The following is a 21,954-nucleotide window of genomic DNA, read 5'->3' as shown; positions in this document are numbered from 1 at the left end:
AATAAAACAAAAAAAAAAAAAATTGCCTTTTATTGAGAATACAGAATTATATTCACATGATGTAAATATTACACTATAGCTTGAGCTCAATGTACTGCAAATAGAACAGTTACTGCTACAGTTAAAAAGAGTAAAATAAAGTGCAATTAGATAAATTGTAATTAGAACAAAATAAAATAATAACGTCTAATGCTTACTGTGCAGGTCTAGTATGGCCAATTAGCCTATTCATGCATTGAATCGTCGGCTGCATAATCGATGCATCGATACGAATCGATTAATATTTACACCCCTACAATCTGCTGCCTGCTACGGTCCCGTGAAGACGTGCAATTTAGTCCATGTCATATTGAAAGTGAACACCAAGTGCACTGAAGTATGGGTTTGTGCAGATTATTTTGAAATATTTAGGCTGCCTAACTTGTTCATGACTTGCACGCACATATGGCACTGCCACAGGTCTACAATGATGTGTCCAAATCATTTAATAGTTTAATCTGAAACACTCTTGCTTTAGACTGTTTGTAGGGCTCTCCTACTTAGTTGTAGCTTTAACATTAATGTTACAGTGCAACTGTTTTAGGTTGTGCTGCTGCTTTGATTACTCAAAAGCTAATGTGGAACTACAGTAGGCTCCTACAGTGTTTGCCAAATGTATTTATGAGAAAGTGTCTCAGCACACCACCATGATATTAAACATGAGTCAGAAAATGTATTGCCCTATGCTGCTACTACTGCTTGTTGCCTATTTCATAATGTCTGATGGCCACGCCATGGATTTCACCAATAATGTCCACAAAACACAGATATATAAAAAGTCAGACTAACTAGCAGGGCAGGAAACCAAGGCAAATGACAATTTTCACATAGATGCATAGATCAACTCACACACAACTTCAAGCTAGCCATCAATCAACCCGAATCCAAACATGATTTCTAATGGTTGCTTAGGTACCGAATACGCAGTGATTCCTTGTTAAAGCCAAGTCAATCAAATATAGCGGACAACGGTAGGATATGGTAGTAGCCTAGTCAAGAACGTGAATAATAAATGGTAAAGTAAAATGTTAAAGACGTTATTATTTTTTATTCGTTTGGAAATTTGGAAATTCAGAGAAGGCCTTGAAGGCCCTGACGATCCGCCACTGAGTAAATGCAACCCAATGCAACACTTCCCATCCAAGGACCTGAAACCACCAGTGAACCAGCAAACAATGTCAAGGTGTAGCATGTAGCAGAAACGGTGACAAATGTGTGTGTAATAAGATATTTTGAAAGTAATGTGAGCGATTATGTGGGCATGTATGTTTCTGACTGTGATTCTGTGTGTTTTTAAAGGTGTGTGTGTGTTTTGTTCATACCTCTTGTGACAGGTAGGGCAGCACCTGAGCACAGATGCCATTTAGCCTCTTGACTATCTCAGCCTGCAGAGATCAAAACAAAACATAAACCAACAACAAAAAAAGACATGAGGCTATAACCACAATCAGACAGCTTGGGCTACAGAAGGTGTTCAGTTGGGGTGGAAGAGTCAGCAGGTCTGATTCTCACCTGTTTGTGCATCTCAATGTTGAGCCCGTAGGACATCTCATAGTACTGCAGAGAGCGGAGGGGGAGAGAGAGAGAGAGAGAGAGAGAGAGAGAGAGAGAGAGAGAGAGAGAGAGAGAGAGAGAGAGAGAGAGAGAGAGAGAGAGAGAGGGAGAGAGGGAGAGAGGGGGGGATAATAAATCATGGAGAGTAATTACAATGCAAGTCCAGCCAGCCAGTCAGTCAGACACACACACACACACACACACTCAAGACTGACAGACAGACAAACAGGATAAAAACACACACACACACAAGACTGACAGACAGACAGGATAAAAACACACACACACAAGAGTGACAGACAGACAGAATAAAAACACACACACACACACGACTGACACAGACAGACAGACAGACAGACACACAAACACATACACACATACAATTACAAAACAGCTAAATAAATTACCAGTTAATCCTGGTCCAACATTTATAATCATTAACAGTAATATTAACAAACATACAAAGCGTCAACAAACACACCACAACAAAACAAACAAACAAACAAACAAACAAACAAACAAACAAAAACAAACTCAAAGCCCATCTCCAACAGAGGCAGGACATCAGCAGGGGATACGAGGGGAGAATGTAGAGGTTAGTCATCACAGGGAAGAGGAGCCTCACAAAGAAAAGAAAAAAGAAAAGGAAGAAAGAAGAGAGAGAGTAGTGGATAAAAAAAAAGACACAGAGCGAGGGAGGGAGAGGAAAAGAGAGAGAGAGAGAGATTGGTAGGGAGAGATCAAGAAGAGGCAGGGAGAGAAAGAGAGAAAGGAAGAAGGTGAGAGAAATGAAGAGGGTGGGAGATGGAGGAGAGAACATAAAGAGAAGGAGGGAGGGAAAGGCGGGGTAATAGAGGAGGAAATTGCGAGGAGGGTGGGGGGGTTTCTGAGGGCATCTTGCCAACAGCATCTACACATTATGCCACCTCTGTCAGCAGGACACACACACACACACAATCTTTCTCTCAAGCACACACTCTGACAGACAAACACACACACACTTACCCCAATACTACCACATACAGACATAAAATGCATCCTTCTACACAGACACACACACAGACTTGTAAAAATGCACCCTTCTACACGCACAGTCTCTCTCCTCCTACTCCAAGCTCCCGCTCTCACTCAGCTACACACATGCCTTCTGTCACACACACACGCCAAACTCTCTCTCTTTTTCTACTGCAAACATATATTCCCTCCTTCTCTAGTTCGCCCTGACACAGCCAGCATATTCTTTAAAGGCTCTTTCTCTAGATTGCTCTCATACACAGCCAACTCAACACACACACACACACACACACAATAAATCACCCGATGTCTTCCTCGGTCCTCATCCAGCGGTCTGCTTTATAGCTGCTGATGTATTATTTCTTACTGTGTGTGTGTGTGTGTGTGTGTGTGTGTGCTAATGAAGAGAGTTCCTACTCTCAGTCAAATGTAAAATTCCATGACTTTTCCCTGACAAACAACCTGAATTTCCATGACTTACTATATAATGAATTGTACAATATACCGACCAATGATTTCAGAGCAGTCGCGTGGTGTTCAAGAATCTTTTACTTTTTTTAGAGCGGGAGATGAATAAATGAGCATTGAATAAAAAAACTTCAGCTACTCAAGCAAGCAGTAAAGTCAATAACCAGATAAACACCAATTCTTTATGGAAATATTTGTAATTAATGTATTATTTTTGGCAAGTAAATTTTAAACGGATATTCCATTACTTTAACCCCAAAAATGCTAAAATTCCCTGACTTTCCATGTCTGGACTAGACTTTTCAAAATTCCATGATATTCCAGAAATTTCATGACCCGTGGAAACCCCAAATGTAGCTTGAAACGGCAAAAAGCTGCTTCAGCTATTCATACTGTTCCGGGCCAGAGGCTTGTCTACCTTCTCTCGGTTCCTATACGGTTCTTGGCTTACACAAAGGCTTAGCAACAGCACTGACTGAGCCACAGTGGCATGCACAACACTGTACGACTCATTACTACGCTTGAGCCCTTCATGCTACATCAAATGAAATATCCCATAATAATACATAAACTCAAAATATACTCCATGCAGCACACGGTGCTCCCACAGGCATGGCATTTTTAAAGTATACTGGAAAGTATTTTGGGGGATTTTTTTTGCATTTATGTGACAGGACAGTGAAGACTGACAAAGTGAGAAAGACATGGGTGTTGGATTGGGAAACGACTTCGGGTTGGCATCGAACCAGGGTCCTCATGGGTGCTTAGTCTCAAATGTGGTCAGGATTGATGCAGCCCTCCCGAAGGCATGACATTTTACAGAAGTTAACAAGACTAGTGATAATCACAGCACTGTGAAGGTGAGAATTTGGAATCAGGTTCAGGGTAGTCAACAGTAATGTTTTAGACTATGTGAGGATAAAAACTACAATTGAAAGGTAGTATTAGGCTGCATGGGGTTTCAAAACACGAGTGATATCATCAAACAAAGAGAGACATGGCAGGTAACACACACACACACACACACACACACACACACACACACACAAAATCCCATACCATGATGTAGTGTCGCTGCATTTCCGACTTCTCACTGGCCAGCTTATCGCACTCCAACTTCAGACTGTGGGAGGGACACACACACACACACACACACACACACACAGTACTGTTAGAGATATCAACTTTTTTCCCCCATAGTATTTTTGGCGTGCCAACATATATACCAACTACATAACACCCAAAACATACTGTATTTTGCTATGAAAGATGTGTACTTTATGTTGACATAAAATTAAATATTTGTAACTCTATATAAGTACTTAGGAAAAGTATTTCCCATTGAAAAGTAAAACCACTGAAGGTGTTTTTATTAAAGCGCAAGGTCACAGCCACAATGCATCTCTTGTGGTACTTTGTGTCTATTTCAAAATGTTGTAGCGGTCTTTCCAGGGCTGCAGCTCTCCAAAGCCATGCTTTTTTTCCTGGACATGACAGAACAGGGGACCACAGACCTTCTTTCGCTATACTGAAATAGCGCTTATACCATTTTTCAACAATCTCACAGTGAAATTAACTTTGTAATTGAGTAAGAAAAAAGGGCATTAAAATCAGTTTGCAAATTCTGGTGATGTGTGCACTGTTGGAGAACACAAAGCAGCAATGATAATGATGATAACGACGAGAACTCATCTCACAGGGGCTCTCTGAGATAACACCACAAAATGTTTCCGCCTTTACATGCGTGCAATGGTAGAAACAGGACAACCAATGCAGTCCAACTAAAATGTAAATGCAATAATGCATTACAACAAAAATTACAACATTAGAAAAAAAAATTAACCATCGCACACTGCACTTGTTGACTTCCTTTAACACATTTCTCCAGCATGCTTCTTCAAGACTGCTGCCAACCAGATATACTGTATATGGGGATTTTTGTTCTGCGGCCTTTTTGACATCTGTTTTTCAGTTCAGAGGTTAAATTTAAATATATGTTCCATGGTTTATCAAGGATTATACAGGGAAAACATATGCCACCGGAAAGCGTGAGTGGGCTCATGTATGTGTGCGCCTCTGTTTGAGTTGATGTGTATCTGTGTGTGTGTGTGCACTTGTTTGAGATGTTGCGGCCTACACTTTCACTTTTTGCCAGAAAGGGTTCCCAGCGATGTTGTGTTGCCATGACAACCAGCCCTTCAGCAGGGCTGGGGAGTGGCTACCGATTGGCTGTGAAGCAGCTGGGCCAGTTGTGATTGGGCGAGGCAGCTGGTGGGCGAGAAAAGACAGCTCTGAGAGCAGGAGACAGCTCTGAGGTGTCATTGTGAGTCAGTCAGGATTACACTGATGAGCATGTATGTCTGTGTGTGTGTACAAGAATGTATATCAAAATCATGCTGCTATGCATGTGTGAATTTATGTGCATCACCTTGATGTATGCAATTGTGTCCATATGTGACTCAGTGTGTGTGTGTGAATGTTCATGAGCCTATGCGTGGTATTTGTCTATGTGAGTATGAAAAGATGTGTCTCATTTATGCATATCATATTTTTCTTTGTGTGGCCTCATGTGTGTATAGCCCTGAAGTGTTTTTGTTTGTGTGTGTGTGTGTGTGTGTGTGTGTGTGTGTTGAGTTTAACTGCTGTAATGGGCCATTCTTCTACAGCCCTTCTCCTAAATGTGCTTCCCTGAACAGAGCCTCAGAACAGAATAGGTGTGTGTTAGCTGGCCTCTGGGTGGTGCTTGGGCACAGTGCCACGCTGTTCTCCCCTGTGGGCAAGGTGAGGATGACAGACGCACCTCATGCCCCTAACCTTCTCAGGGTGTTTACCATCAATAGCTGGACAGCAATTCAATTACTACCAATTCCAATTTTGCACAATGGAGTGCATTGTAGGTATCCATGTAGGTGACACATTTTGCAGGTCATTGTAGGTGCTCTACTCAGTAACTACTTGTTCTGCAATGCATAGTAGTTGCCATGACGTACTTTGCGGTGCATGCTTGGGTAATACATTGCAGTAGTAACAAGTAATACATTGTTGGTACCTGTGCTGATGTGTGTTAATGTGCTTTGCAGGTAAGCTGCGCAAGCAGTAGGTGAGGTGCATTGTGGGTAGCTGTGCTGGAGTGAGGTGAGGTGCATTGTGGGTACCTGTGGTACTGTGCCTGCAGGAACTGGAACTCGTCCTTGATGCGGTCACAGGAGTCCGAGGTGGTGAACTTGAGAGGCTGAGAGGACTGAGAAGAGGCCTGCTGAGAAGGGGGCATAGTTAGAGAGATACACACACACACACACACACACACACACACACCATCTCTGTGTGTGTTTCTAACAAACACACACACGTATGTACTATACATAAACACACACACCCACGCACCCTAGAACCAAAATAATACAGTTACCCTCTACTCTCTCTCACACACACACACACACACTGAGAGAGACTTGTCCATGTATACAGAGCCTATATACACACGGTTAATCCCTGCATACATACACACACAGTCAGTCAATCACAGGCAGAGCAACAAACTTAAATGAATGTGCCAAATGGAGTCATTCATAAGATTTCATTTCTTGAGTGGATTTCATTTTAAAAAAATGAACTCACAAATCAACTTATCACTCTAAAGAACCTACACACACATCTCTATTTGAATAATAAACTACATCTACTACTTCAGTCATAACACACGTCTTGACCCTTCCCTCACAGTCGTCTGGTGTATAAACGGCAGAGCGGACACCAGGCCAAACAGGCCTGCCACCCTAAGGAAAGGTGTCCCGCAACATACCTGTTTTGTTCAACAACAACACCACCATCATATACACAAAAGTACTGGACGGTAGACGCCTGCCATTACACCCTCAGAACTTCAATGACATCCCATTCTCAGTCCGTATTGATGTGGAGTTGGTACCCCCTTTACAGCGTTAGCAGCTTCCACTCTTGGGAAGGATTTCCACAAGATTTTGAAGTGTCTGTAGACTAGACAGCAATGCAAACAGCCATGTTGGCCTGGCTCGCAATGTCTGCTCTAGTTCATCCCAAAGGTGTTTGATGATGTAGAGAACCATGTTCCCTACAAACCAGTCGAGTTCTTCCATACCCAAATCACATAAACCTGTCCTTATGAACCCTGCTTTGTGCACTGTGTATTGTGATTCTGGGGGAGGAATGATGGGGGTTTCTCAGGGGTTGGGCTTGAGTGAGTGAGGGGAAATCTTAATGCCTTATACCAAGACATTCTGCACAATTATATGCTTCCCAATTATTTTTTTTTGGAACAGTTCAGGAAGCCCTTTTCAGTTCCAGCATGACTGTACCCCAATATAGTGTATGTGTTAATATGGAAGTTAATATGTAAGAGAATATCTTCTGGTCAGTTAATCCTGTAAAATGCAGTAAAAATATGTGAGGCTCTAGGCTCTATGTGTGTGAGGAGGGGGCAGGTCAACTGCTGGAGGGCAGCTAAATCAGGTGCCCCCTGCTGGTCTGTTTGTTCTGACTGAATCCCTCTGGGGCCCCTCTCTCTCTCTCTCTCTCTCTCTCTCTCTCTAACACACACATTCTGCTTCTCTCTGTCCTGCTGATGCACTTGTACAGTCACAAGACTGCTGAATCCCCTACTCCCACGCATACACAAACACAACTATACAGAGACGCTACATAACGTAGATCGCAGCACCCTTTCCTACACCATTCTGCCACTAGTTAGCTGGCAGATGAGCGTTGGTGGTAATAAAATGTATGGCTTTCATACCCTGTATCTGGTAACCATGTTGGCCCTCCTCAAGAACACCATCCCTGCACGGAGATCAAAGTAGGCTTCCCGTTTATTACTTACTAACTCCCTAATATAAAAAACAAATGTGTGAACATTTCAACATTGATCATAAAGTGCGCTATGAAAATAACTTTCCACATCCACGACCCCATTGTCTGTCCATTCACTACAGAGAAATGTTGTAAACTCTCAGTGACAGTCATCACACTCAAGAATCTCCCACCGCTGCAACCCTAGTGGAGGGTGAGGTAGACCCACAGTACTGGGTAGAGCCCGACCGATTTATCGGCGGACCAATATTAAACATTTTGCTTGCAAAAAAAAAAAAAAGTCAAAGCATAAACTGCTCACAATGTAGATTGTGGCAATGTGGTGATCACAGAACAAAGATCTGACACTCCTTATTTCATAAAAATAAAATTACTGTATAAGAACCTTTCATTAGGAAACCAGATAGTTAAAGGAATTATCCGGAGTAAAATGCACTTTAGATCAAATTACGGATAATTGGGAGTACATACGTTGAGTTGACATCTTTAGGGGAAAGTCCATAGGAGTTGATTGCCGAGTGTGGAGTAACACGCTCTAGAAAATTCACAATTTCGTGAAAAAAAAAAATAGTCCAGTATTTCTTTTGAAATTGAAATGAAGTTGTATGCAACCGCAAACTCTAGCTTACTAACAGGTTGGAATTTTGAAATGTCACGTGACGTGATGTCGTGCAACGACGTGATGCAATCGACTCCTACGGACTTTCCCCTAAAGATGCCAGCTGCAGCAGCAACATTTCCGGAAAGGTACTGGCTTGATGAAATTCATTCTGGACTCTCTATCGAAACACATAAAGACCTCGGGATACTTCGGTTTGGCTTTAGGGACCCTCTACTCACTACCACGTAAGTGTAATGTTGTTTGGAACTGTAGAAGAGGTATAAAAATAGCGTTTTGTAGAGGCGAAATGACATGCCCTGGTCACTTTCAGGCTAACGAGTTTTGACTAAAAACGGTAAAATCGAACTTTCTCAAAACACATCCGAATGACATGATTTTGATGTCAACTCAACGTATGTACTCCCAATCATCCGTAAATTGATCTAAAGTGCATTTTACTCCGGATAATTCCTTTAAGCCTATTTGATTACATAATGTCCAACCTAATGGGAGAAAAATTTTACATTGTGTTTGTTAAAAATGACTATTGGGCCGATATATTGGTTATCGTTTGACTCAAACATCGAAATTGGTATCGGCCTTCAAAATCCCATATCAGTCGGGCTCTAGTACTCAGAGCATTCTCTCAAACACCACTTCGCCACTGGTTAAAAACCTCATCAGCAGCTCTGTGATTGGTGAGGTGTCTCAATCAGCAGCTATTACATTGGCTGGCAGATGAGTGTTAGGAGAAGTGGGGGGTACCGCACAATGAGGTTCAGCAAGTGTTCACAAGCGCTGTGGGACTGGCAGGGATAAAGCTTAGATGTTTTCCCCGCGGGCTCTTGCCTTTATTTATTTATTTATTTGCTCTCGTGGGGGTATTGATTTCCTGGAGCAAGGGGGGCTCACTGCATCAACAGTATTGATTTGAAATGGGAGTTGTGTGTTTTTTGAAAGAGTGGTATTGATTTTCAATGGGAGGTCGGTGTTGCTCCAAAAGGGGAAGAGAGAAGGGGTATGGGGCGATCACCACTTCTCACATGACACTTTTTAAATTCAGCCCTCCTCCTTGCAGTACAACATGGTGGATCAGCAGTAACATCACCGCACTACAATCGGTCAGCCCGGGTTTGATTCCCAGACCTTTGGATGAAAGTGTCTGCTAAATACCACTGAACTGACTTTACACAGCATTTGATGGTGTGTGTGTGTGTGTGTGTGTGTGTGTGTATATATGTATGCCAATACTGGAATAGTGTGTTTCTGTTCAAATATCATCCTGTTTCACTCCTGTGTATGTATGCAAGAGCATTTGTGATTAAAAGGTGTCTACTTTTCATGATGAATGTGTGTGTGTGTGTGTGTGTGTGTATGAGTGAGTGTTTGTGTTCTTATAGTGAACTGTGTGTGTGGTGTGTGATCTGTGTGTGATCAAACATCCCTCTCCCTCCATTAAAAATCAATTAGAGAGGCCTTCACACAGATCAATTCAGGCGGCGACCTTTGACCTCTTACACTCCCCCTATCCCCACCCCCTCTCGTCAGGGTTTGCCCTCGACACGGCCGCTGCTTTGTGATGATAATGAGGAGTGTTGCCCTAGGTGACCAAGACATCTGCTGCAACACACACACAAACCATTTCAGTTTGTTGAACAGACACACAAAGAGGATACGAGCTCCTAGAGCTAAGGTAGTGAATGTTTTTGTGTAAGTGTGTGTGTATGTTCAGGTGTAAGTGTGGGTAGTGATTGTCTGTGTGCCTGTGTGTGTGTGTGGGTGAGTGAGTGAGAACAAAGGTGTATGTTTAGGTGTAAATGAGGGTAGTGAGTGAAAGTGTGTGTGTGAGAGATAGTACGAGTAGTTTGTGCATATTTAGGTGCAAGTGTCTGTGTGAAAGAGAGCGCGCTGTGTGTTGTGGTTGAGTAGACCATCAAACAGTGGTGTCTCCATCACCAGAGATCCTGTGTTCGCGTTCACACACAATTAGTACTACAGCAAGGTGCTTTCCAGCTCGAGGTTAAACACTCCACTGTTGTGCAGTGATGTGTGCACCGAGACCACAATGAGTGTGTACAGATCTAAATCCCACATAGCCACAAGAACCATGTGGATGTTCTTCTAAATGTGTATGTGTCTACAGTAATTTTCTTATATTTTCGTGTATTAGCCGCATTGTGTATTCCGCAGGACAGTGTTTTATGAAAGTTAAAACAAACGAAACCCCCTGTGTATTAACCTTATGGCTGAAGAAATTTTGCAAAATCAATGTATAAGCAGTGGCTAATAGTTGGGAAATTAAAGTATACACATGTACATATGGAGTGTGTAAATGGGTATGTCTATGTCTGATGTATGGCTCCATACATAAGTGCTCAGGAAAGTGTGTGTGGGATAGGGCAGTTACTCTGTGTGTGTGTGTGTGTGTGGCGGGGGGTTATGGGTTGTATACATTTGTGATTGTGAAAGTGTGTTTGTGTATTTGGGGTTTGTAAATGGGTACATGTGTATGTGTTTGCATGCATAATGGTACTTATCTGTGTGTGAGTGAGTGAGTGCGAGCGAGAGAGAGAGAGAGAGAGAGAGAGAGAGAGAGAGAGAAAGAGAGCGAGAGAGCGAGAGAGAGAGAGAGAGAGAAATGGAGGAAACAATGTGTTATTATGAATCTGTGTAGGCAGGGGGTGCAATTGTGTTTCCGCTTGTCTGTGTGTGCAAATGATGCTTGTCTGTGTGTGAGTGAGATGGTGATGGAAGGGGGTGTGTTTGTGTGTGTCCACGCAAGTGCCCATAAATGTGTGACCTGTGTGTGTTCTGTGAATGTGCTTGTGTGGTGGCTACCAAGGAGAGAGGGGGGGTGAGGATTTTTGTTCATGTCAGGGGGAAGAGTGTGTGTGTGTTTGTCTAGGGATGTGTGTGTTAATGATTTAGGGAGTGTCATACGGAAGACTGTGTGTATGGTGTACATGTGCCATGTGTGACTGGGGACATGCGTGTGTAAATGGTGTAGGGAGTGTTTTGTGTGTGTGTAAGGGGGAAGGGAGTGTTTGTTTAGTTGAGTGGGAGAGGAGGTGCCTGGGGATTGACCCTTGCTCAGCTGGGGGCCCTGTGCTAATTCAGCCTTAATAACGCTCACCAGCCCTCCCTGACTGATGTGTGTGTGTGTGCGCGTGCGCTCCGAAGTCTCTGTTGTCCACAGCTCAAGATTCACCAGCACTCTCCTAAAGCATGCGTATCTTTCTGTGTGTGTGTGTGTGTGTGTGTGTGTGTGTGTGTGTACTTTTGCACTGCACAAAGAGAATGACCAATTTCACACACAGCGGGAGAAGTCTGCACTCTCCTTGTGTGTGAGTGTGTGAGAGAGAGAAAGGAAGAGAGGAGGTAGAGAAACAAAGAGAGGGAGGGTAGAGAAAGTGTGTGTGTATGTGTGTGTGTGTGTGTGTGGCGGGAGTTACCCAGAATGTCTGTGGAATCTGTGGAAAGGGCAGAGTAAAAAACAGGAGGAACGAGGTTACCATTGCTTTCCAGTAGTCAGATGAGCAGCACGGCTCAGCGTTTTAGTTTTGGTAGGAAACTACTTTTCCACTAAAGTTTACAAACCAACAGTAGGTATGTCTGGAGGTATATCATGGTGTATGAACTTTGAGTGTAAATTTACTTTTTGGAAATGTTAAGAGCGTTGCTGCTGACCCAGGTAGCCATTGTACACAACGGCCTCATTTGCAACAATAACAATGAAAGACTAGAAACCTGATGTATTGACTGATTGGTTTAAACATGCGTCTCTTGATGAAAAAGGCTCATCAGCTTTTCAGGTACCACTGTGAAAGCGTCTATACCATGAATGGCACATCAATACATAGCCTACATGTCTTCTGGTTCCTCTAAAATGCAGACCAAATGTGAAGTGGGCATTTCCTCCAGGGTAATTTCCCTAAATCTGTATGTGAATCAGTGTAGGTGATCTGGTGGTTAAGATTAAAATCTCCAGAGACAACACATCATCTTGCAAAGACATGTTTGGATACGGGCTAAATCTCATTCTCACCCCAAAAGCCTAAGCCCTGAACCTTCAAAGACTTAAATAACATCTGCTGATAAGCGATTGAGTTTGAAAAGGTTGTAGGGGTTCAGAATGCTAATAACTGGAAAGGGAAGCACATGCGACATATCATTAAATCAACACCAAAAGCACATTGCAAGCATATTTTCGTTTCATGGCAGTTGTTATACTGATGTTTTTTAAGCTTCCCGTATGGTTAACCCGGTGTCTCACATCACAACGCTATATATTCTTGGCAAATCCCTGTTGTAAAGTCTGCATAAATGCCAACTTATGGAAAGAGCTCAGATAGTCAGTGAGCAAGCCCTCGTGCACTTCACGATTTTATAGTGGGGATGGCTCTAAGCCCATACAGACTTACTTAAGAACGTGCGTCAAAGTCTGTGAGTCTGCGTTTGGGGAATGAGAATGGGCCATTTCCTTTAAGGGTAGTGCTATAACAAAGGGCAACAGCATAGCGAAGCCGCCAAACACGGCTGGCTTAATCTGAGCCTCTCTCTGTAGGATCCAGTGTTGTTCCTTTTGGCCATGCACAGCTTGGTCCCTACTAGCACTAAGGGCACCCTAGTCAGGGTGGCTCTTTGTCTAGGGAACAGCCAGCGATTAGAATGACAGACAGGAAAAAAAGAATGTGGTGACGGCAAGACGGAGAGGACAAAAAGCACAGCCGAGTTCATGTTGGGGTTCATTCGGCCTCTGTAGATTGTGGACAATTTCCCTTTGTCTAGGACTCTTTAGTAGCCCAAGCTCAGTGGCTGATTATAAGCCTATGTGGGGAGTGGGAGAAGGAAAGTACACATCGTCGTTTTAGCCAAACCTGGATACACTCATGTCTGAAGGACGTAAGTGTATCATTAAAGAGCTCAAGGGTTCAATGAAACACATTTGTTTCTTGTTTTTTTTTTTTTTTTTTTTAAAAGACATCTTTTTCTTCAATTATTGCTTTTGTACACCCTACAACAAATAGCCTGCTTTGACTGTGCAGGGTAATGAAGCATAGTGGTGAAGGTGTGTGTGTGCCAGCATTGAGTAGTTATGAATAAACCATCAATACATTGTTTATGGTTATCCTTATGATGATAGAATGATCGTTACAGTGATTAGCAAGTCGAATGCAGACAGAAGAGGAAGGGATTGTGACTTTAGCTTATAGCATCTGGCTGACAGAGGACATCCATCCAAATGATTAATAGTATGGAATGTGTTCTTGATTGCATGAGGCTGTGATGAAGCTGATGAGATTCAGTTCAACACACTATGTACACACTTTGGAAACATCTGCTCTTCATACAGTAATATCATGTGAACACTAAATAAAATTGAATACCAATTTGGGAAGACAGTTTTTATATTGCTACAATAGCTGCCTTTAGAATGTTCCAGCATCAAACACAGGCCTATGATGGTCAGATGATTATTATTCTACACCCATAGTGCCAAATGAGTTATGAGGTATTATGGAGATTATCATTCTCATACTGATAGCTGCTATAATAGAAAAAACATTTTAGGGGGCACTAAAGTTGATGAACCAACCATTTTAGACACACAAAAAAAACTATACCCGCTGGACAAAATGTGTTCAGCTCTCTGCAACCTGATCAGTTGAAACTACAACAGCAGTACTGCAAAACTCAATCCTCTACAGAGCCTGTACTTTCTGCAAGCACCCAATGTATTTTACAACCAACGTGACACATTCATTTGTTCACACAGAAAAATGGACGTGCGTGCACACACACATTCGTAGTCCACCAGCAAAAGCAGCCAAGCAAGGCAGCAAACAGCTCATCAAGCATAGTCAAGGATACAGCCAACGCCTTTCTCAAGGACACGTCAGCACAAGTGCAGAAGGAACCATACTGGAACCAGGAACTGGCAACCATATAACACAAAAAGTCCACTACCACCTAACTTGCTGACAAGCATAGGAACAATATATCGGAACTCCCCCTATTACCGTCGGTCCCGTATTTCCGCCGTCTTGCGTGTCACTTAATATCCATTTCTATACAAACCAAGAAGGTGGATTCCTAAAAAAAACGCAAGCACCCACAGCATAGGTGTATCTAAATTAGCTATGTACCAAAAATGACATTTTACTGTGACTCGAAGAGCTGTAAACAGTGTTGTAAGGCTGCGTGTACACATCCGCTTGGAGCTCCAGTGGAATTTTAATTTCATGACGAGAATTCTCGGTCTAACCGTCCATGTGCCGTTGAAACGGCGTAAATAGGCGACCCATCAGGCCAGCACTATAACTCCGAGAGTGGTAAACAAAATCGGATATTTTAGGCAGTAAATGCTCCCGTTAAGAACCAAACCAGATTTTGTTCAAATCTACACACCTATGGCTACTGAAAAATTTAAGGTTCATTTAGCAAGTATTAAAAAACATCGTTGTTTTAGAATTTCCGAACAAAAGTGGTGATAATTGGGGGTGTTACGATACCTACTTTGAAGGTGCCATCATGTATAGCTTGTTTTAGTTTAAAATGTTAAAAAAATTACCTGCAAATAGCATCAGCATTAAAAAAAATTGAAAAACACCCATCCTCTATGTTGTCTAGATATCCATTGATGATGGCATTCAAAACAGCTAGCTTTGAGCCATGTGTGGCACTGAACTAAATAGACCTAGAATGCAAGTCAATGGAAGACTGCAATGAGGTTGCGTTAAAGACAACTTTAATCGCACAGAATTCCACATAGCTCAGTGCTCCTCACGGCCCTCTGGTGGTCCGTTCTGTTTGGGCACTGAAGGAACTCCGGTCCATACACAGCCCTGGCTCGATAATTGGAAATCTGTGGCTGTGGAATCTGCTCTGATGTTGTGATTTGTTTGCTCAAAGTCAAACATCAGCAACCTTTTGCCTGGATATTTATTCATGGTACACTACACCCAAACTGTTACAAAATAGTGTGCATAACAGGTAGCAAAAATAGCTATTCACCTTTTCTCCTAGCTTGCCTTACATCCCGGAATGATTATTGTAATGGTGGTAGCTCTTCATAATAAGTATGTGCGCCTGCGAGTGTGTGTTGGGTGGTGGTGGTGGTGTGTGTGTGTGTGTGTAAGGGGGTCAGCAGGAGGGGAGGGGGGGGGTCACGGTAGAGCAGCTTAGGGTGCTGCCTCTCAGCACCGGGGGCTGTTAATCCCTGGAGTTAATCTGCTGCACAGGCTCTAAGGACTCCAACAAGCAGCATAAGGCTGTGCAATTGGATTACAGCCATAGTCGCCTCGGAGAGGGGGAAGAGAGGCATGGGGGTGAGAGAGAGAGAGAGCAATAGGAGGGAAGAGAGAGAGAAAAGGGGAGGAAACAGAAGAGAGAACAAACAAAAATTAGTCAATTCCTGAGGGAGTCTGTCTTAAACGCAGGCAGGCAGGCAGGCAGGCACACACACACACAGTGAGAGACAGAGAAAGAGAACCACACACACTTGTAGGTTGTGGTAGTGAGTGGAGATATATGTGATATTTCTCTGAGCAGCTTTGTGCTGTAATGATATGGCCTTGCTCACCTATGCTCTGACACACACACACATTCTAGATGTCACTGCTCCACAGATGAGGGAAAGACCAGGGCCTCTTGATCTGTTTACAACTTTCTTAACAGGTGTCTGGGTTTGTCTTCCAGACAGCCTGAGCATTTTCAGACGGTGATGTGATGATATCGATTTGCCAATTGCAACAGTTGCATACTAACATCAGGACTAAATAACAAGACAAGCAAAGAAAACTGCTCTTTGAAAATCACCCTTAATGTTTTAAGCTCTGATCAACTGGACAAACTGATAATATAAATGAGAGTGTATGTTACTGCCTCATCAAGGATTCTAATGCTCAGTCTGGTCCCTTCTACAAGACAGACACTCTGACACACATACATGGAGGGAGAACACATTGAAATTTCCAAAATCTTGGCTGGTTGGCTGGTTAAGCCCCCCCCCCCCCCCCAAACTACCATTCATCCATCCTTGCATCTCCCCTTTGCATTTCTAGAATTCTCCAATACACTTCACTCTACCAAAATTGACTGCAATCCACATCCAAGTTAGATGTCTGACCAAGAGTAATATTGCATCATATCTGACCAAGAGTAATATTGCTGCCGAGTGAAGACCTGCAGATAGCTGGCCAGCACACACACAGAGCATGTTTAGACTATTCTACTCCACTGAGGGAGCTGTGGGATATACTACGAATCTCGATTAGTGGGTTAGCGAGGTATGTTGCGCTCAAAGCCAGGGTATGCTGTGACACGAAAGTGGATCTGTTTTAGTGTCGCTATATCACCATGGTATCTTATGCTGTCAACCAAACCTGGTCGGGAGGAGGTTATGTGCCAAGTTATAGCTCAAATCGTGTAATCTACCGCCCACTGACCAATCAATTGTCTTAAAAACAAAGTTCTCACGTATAGGATTCGGTCATATATCTTACAGGTGGAGCTCTGCCTCTACTAACATTTTGGATCTCGAATGCGCTTTAATAGTGCTGTGCGTGCAAATATCCCACTATGGACGTGCATACCATACAACAACTGATGACAATTGATTTATTTGATGTTATAGGTTAGACACAAAAAATGACCGCAGTGTAGATTAAGCTATCACTCATGTATGCGGAAGTCATTGTTTTTAAATAGAGGCGGTCTTGTGCGTCTCCACGTTTCACGATTGGCCAACGTCATCCCAACACCGAGAACGCGCACAGATCTGAGCTGAAAGCCTAGTTTGACAAATAGATCACATAACTGCTATCGTAGTATCACTTAACGTATACCCCTGAGTCAAGGCTTTGTGAAGCCTCGATGTCTACATAGCCTAGATATGTCTAACGTGCTTCGTAGTATACCCCACCGATGTTAGCTGTATGGAGGACATCTAACTAGACCTACTAACTGGTCCATGTGTTTGTTACACAGACTCATCCAATGTTCATCCACATAATCAGTGCACTAGACTAGTGAACTGTCATGTTGTGCATTGTGGTGAATGAGGCTGTGTCTCAAACCACATACTTCCCTCAGTACACCGCTAGTGTAAACTGAGCGCTTACTTGCGTTGTGTCCACTTTTCGATGGTTAGTATTGTCTGGACTATATACTTTAAGTATTTTGAAGTGCACAAGTAGGCGGATTGAGACACAGCCTGGATGTTTTAACGAGTGCTTTGCTTACAGACAGTGCAAAAAAATATTCTTTCACACAAACATACGGGTATTTGTGGGCGTTTAAGGGCGTTTTGGGGAGGTAACCAGGTACGCCATGCTTTTGGAGGTGCAAACAAACGCTGCATTGCCACTGAGATCACATAGTAAGGAACCAAAAATCCGATTGTTTGCACCTCCAAATGAGCGGTGACGTACGTATGTGACGCAGTTTGTGTGTAGGCCCACCACCCGAGCCACTCATGGCTCAAGAGCAGTACATCATATGAATACTTCTCCTAAATGAATTTCTGCCAACTGCACATGAAATTCTTTAAACAGCCACAGAGTTAGGAGATTGTTTAGCATGTGAATAGCAAACAACTGATGCATAGTTGAAACACCAAGTGTGTGTTGTGGCACAGACACCAAACATTATGACATTTCTTTTTTTACTTTCTAGCCAGCCACATTATACACTCTCTTTGTAGATTTGTGTATAATGTGGTATAATGATTGATCAAAAATGATCAGTTTCGACATTTCATGTGTGTACCTCATAAAAAAAAAAAATCACTGCATCCTGAAGACTGCTTGTAATCATTTAGGAAATGTGGCCTATAAACAAAAGCGATACTCAATGAACAATTACATGCACCTGGGTGTTTAGTAATACACAACACCCCCAAGGGATGCGTGCCGAACCGATCCGCCTGTTTTCTGTGAACACCCGCAGCGCCAGGGCCTCTTCCCCTCGCACCGAGACGGCCCTCTCATAAACAGCTGAGCACTCATGCCTCGTCCACGTCCATTGTGTTAGTTTGGGGAATTCATCAATTAGTGGACTCATTAACCCGTGTCCCCCTCCCCCATCTCTCTCGGGACAACATACATGGCCCCCCACCTGCTTGCCGACTCGCGGTGCCCACGTTATTTGTGTTGTGGCTACCGTTCCGCGCGCTGGCAGAGCAGTCTTGATGTGGTCCTCTGTCAACACCATGAATCGCTGTACTGCTTGGAGACTCGTTAGACACGAAATACCCGTAGCGTGCACAGAGCCATCCGTGCGAGGTGCCTATTAAAATGCCTTTGATCCTGGAGGCTGTGCCAAAACAGAGGGAAGAATCGCGACCGCAAGTCTTCCACAACCCAAATATTGGCCCGACCAACCATTCACACCAAAAGAAAAACGAGGGTGGGCATTAATAATAAGCGAGATGTCAATGTTTTGTTTCATACGCGTGATGAAGTTTGGGACATAATTACGTAGTGGTAGGGGATATTATAACTATATTATAACTGGTAACGTTAACTTACAGCTGTCTATCCAAAGCTGTGCATGACAAGAACCCCCAACGCTTGACAACGAAGCGTGGTAAAAGAAGCTGCAATATATTGGTCCCATATTTTTTTTATTGTCCCAACCAATTTTAGTCTCCGAGTGTAACGTGTTAACGTTAGACAACGTTGCACGTTAACATTAGCAAAAAGAAAGCAAATACTGTAATAAAATCGAATCTAACATAAGATAAATTGTGAGCTTACAGACAGAACACCTAAAACGATTCGATGTAACAAGCTAGCGCATAAAGCATTTGCTCATGCTACCTAGCTAACGTTAGCAAATCAAAGGTGGCGATTTTCCCTCAAATACAGCAGTGCAAATCCAGGTCCATGGCCTTTGAGGCGGCTAGCAAGCTATCAGATTGCTTTAAACTGTGTAAGAGGTACGTCGATAAATACGTGATATTTTATAACTTAAACCACACGCATGTCTGTTAAACAAATAACGTTAGGGGTTAACATTATTTGCAACAAACAGTTTCCTGGCAGATTGCACACAACCATTCAATTGACAAAGCACCTAAATGCTACATCTGGCTTAGATTTAGGCAGCCCGCAACCTAGCTGATAAACCTACCTAGAGAGCGCAATATTGGGGAGAAATTTAACAACTCCATTTGGCACACAGTTGAATAATTGCAGACTAACGTTACAATATTATTTACTTACCGAGTGTCTGGATTGTGGAAACATCATGTCAGTTTCTAGCGGTATGGCTACTCCTTTGCAAAGTAAATCAAATTAGCCTGAGGATGCAGTCCTTTTCTTTAACGACGGGCAGATTTAGCGAGGTGATCCAAAATGTCCTTTATCTGCAAGTCCGGTTTGCAGCGACTAGAGTTCGTATATAGGTTAACGTTATTCTTCCTTGAAACTAATAAAAGATATGCCCAACAGTGCCTCCACAATGGAAATATCTGCGCCTTTTGCTTCGGCTACGATTAATACTTAGCTAACGTTCGTTGTTAACACGTAGAAAAATGGCTCAGGTTGGCCAAATTGGTGGGATAACCTTGATATTTTCAGCCAACTGCAAGAAATGTCACGATCTCCGATTTCAGAGCTCAGTTCTGTATAAATGGAAAACTGAACAATCACACAGGAAATCGTCCAAGAACTAGCTCGCGGATGCTAAGTTAGTCATTCGTAGCATCCATTTGGCTTGCTAGCTAGCTTTGTGAACAGTCATCAAGTTAGCAAGCGATGTGGCTAAGGTTATATCACTAGGAAACTGGTTTCAGTCTATTTAGAGGCAGGTTTGACCCAAACGTGTCTTAGTCGAAATACAGATCTTGTTTTAAGGCCTTTTGAAAATCCTTTGTTGAATCAGTCTCTTCTCCCTGGCGTCCGGTTGCAATCCGCATCTAGTAGTCACATAGAGGCTTGTGCTGCTGGAGTGGAACAACCATCTCTTTCCGCTTCTCTAGCTACAAAATGTACGAGCCATCGAGGAACGAGCGCCCCATGTGATGTGGGATTGAGGTGGCGCTCGGAAGGCCCATTTTAGATGTCAAATGTATAAAATTACAGTTTGCGGAAGTGTTGCTGTTTAATGTGCCCCCACCGGAATGTAAGCGGAACTGTGTTTCCTTTGCTTGTCCTCTTCAGTGGTCATGATCATAGACAGTAAAATAAATGATCAGTATAACACGGTACCAGATGGGCAGAAATACATCAAAATGTATTTTAAAATAAAATATCAAATACCCTCATTTCAAGTGTATCAATATAAACTACAACTTATAAAAAATAAAATACTGTATTCTAAAAATACTCTTGTGGGAGCATGAAATCACTTTGCAAACCTTCCATATATCTGTCAATTTATTCCTTCATCACTACACCGATTCTGTTGATAAAGTGAACAGTGTTTGAGAGCAACAGCTTTTCTCTGCCTGAGACATGCTATAAATCTGCAGTCAACAGATCAACTATAGTCCCTTTCCCACCGTTGGGATTTTTGCAGTTCCTAGAACATAAGGTTCCTAGAACCCTTTTTTTCTCGTGCTCCGACAGGACCAATTTGGGAATTATTTCATTCCTCTGACCGCAGTTCCCATAACTCTTTCATCCGTGCTGTCTGTGTAAGCAAAATATACGGAAATACTGTCCGTATACTGGCGTTTTAGTTTCATTTATCTGATCTCTATTAATTCATCTATAATTTAAGGGGCTGGGACATGGAAAAGCAGAAATCAAGTTTTGCCATGTTAACATATTGTAGTGAACTGAGCCTAGCTGGTTCATGACTGAACTCCCATAATGCTGTGCAAAGCGTGCAGGAATGTTAATGTTGATTATGTGTAATGTTGATTATGTCACTGCATCATCTTACAGTTGTGTTTGTGTTCCCAGTTAGTTAGAGTGTGCAGAACCAGGTTTAGCTGGTGTGTGATGGAATGCAACCTGGAGCAGATGTGTAGTGCTGGGGCATAAGGGCCGGGTCTGGGCCGCATCATGTGTTCGTGTGTTTTGGTGTGAGACCAATAAAAACCATTCTGAGACAACTGAGCAGTTTGTTACATTGGTGTCAGAAGTGGGATGTCGACCCCTACTGGACGGGAGGAGAAAGCTACAACCAATGCCCCGGCGATGATGAGTTTCCTGCCAAGACGGCTCTTCGACAGCACGCTTGCCCATGGCCACCTGCTGGGCCCAGCAGACGGAGCCAGCCTGCAGCGTGACCGTAACGAAGAAGCCCGCCCCCAGCCACAGGAGGAGACGAACCGGGCTGATGGCAGCATCCCGCCACTGGAACCCGCTCCACACGGGAGCGATGGAAACCGGCCGGTCCCCGGCGCGATGGCGGCTGCAGAAGGGCGCCCCACTACAATGGCGAAAGGCCGCTGGCGACATACCTGGAACGGGAGTACAGGT

General features: G+C 43.2%; 1 protein-coding gene across 7 annotated transcripts in view; it reads right to left on the bottom strand.

Annotated features, from left to right (window-relative positions):
* The window catches only part of LOC121708986 (TLE family member 5-like), a 22,063-nt gene extending 1,476 nt beyond the window's left edge, over nt 1-20,587 (bottom strand). For 2 of the 7 annotated variants that reach the window (XM_042091988.1, XM_042091995.1), the window contains exons 1-6: nt 19,747-20,587; nt 11,974-11,991; nt 6,231-6,331; nt 4,135-4,198; nt 1,552-1,596; nt 1,362-1,424 (exon numbers count right to left, since the gene is read on the bottom strand). In XM_042091988.1, the coding sequence (XP_041947922.1) occupies nt 1,362-1,424; nt 1,552-1,596; nt 4,135-4,198; nt 6,231-6,331; nt 11,974-11,991; nt 19,747-19,773 (318 nt within the window). In that variant the 5' untranslated portion in view covers nt 19,774-20,587. The remainder of the gene's footprint in view (nt 1-1,361; nt 1,425-1,551; nt 1,597-4,134; nt 4,199-6,230; nt 6,332-11,973; nt 11,992-19,746) is intronic. The other 5 variants (XM_042092003.1, XM_042092027.1, XM_042092010.1 and 2 more) reach the window with 5 other exon arrangements.
* Between the last annotated feature and the right edge of the window lie 1,367 nt (nt 20,588-21,954).

The sequence above is a fragment of the Alosa sapidissima genome, chromosome 1 (genome assembly GCF_018492685.1).
Source record: "Alosa sapidissima isolate fAloSap1 chromosome 1, fAloSap1.pri, whole genome shotgun sequence".
Lineage (NCBI taxonomy): Eukaryota > Metazoa > Chordata > Actinopteri > Clupeiformes > Clupeidae > Alosa > Alosa sapidissima.
This window is presented reverse-complemented; position numbering and strand designations above follow the sequence as displayed.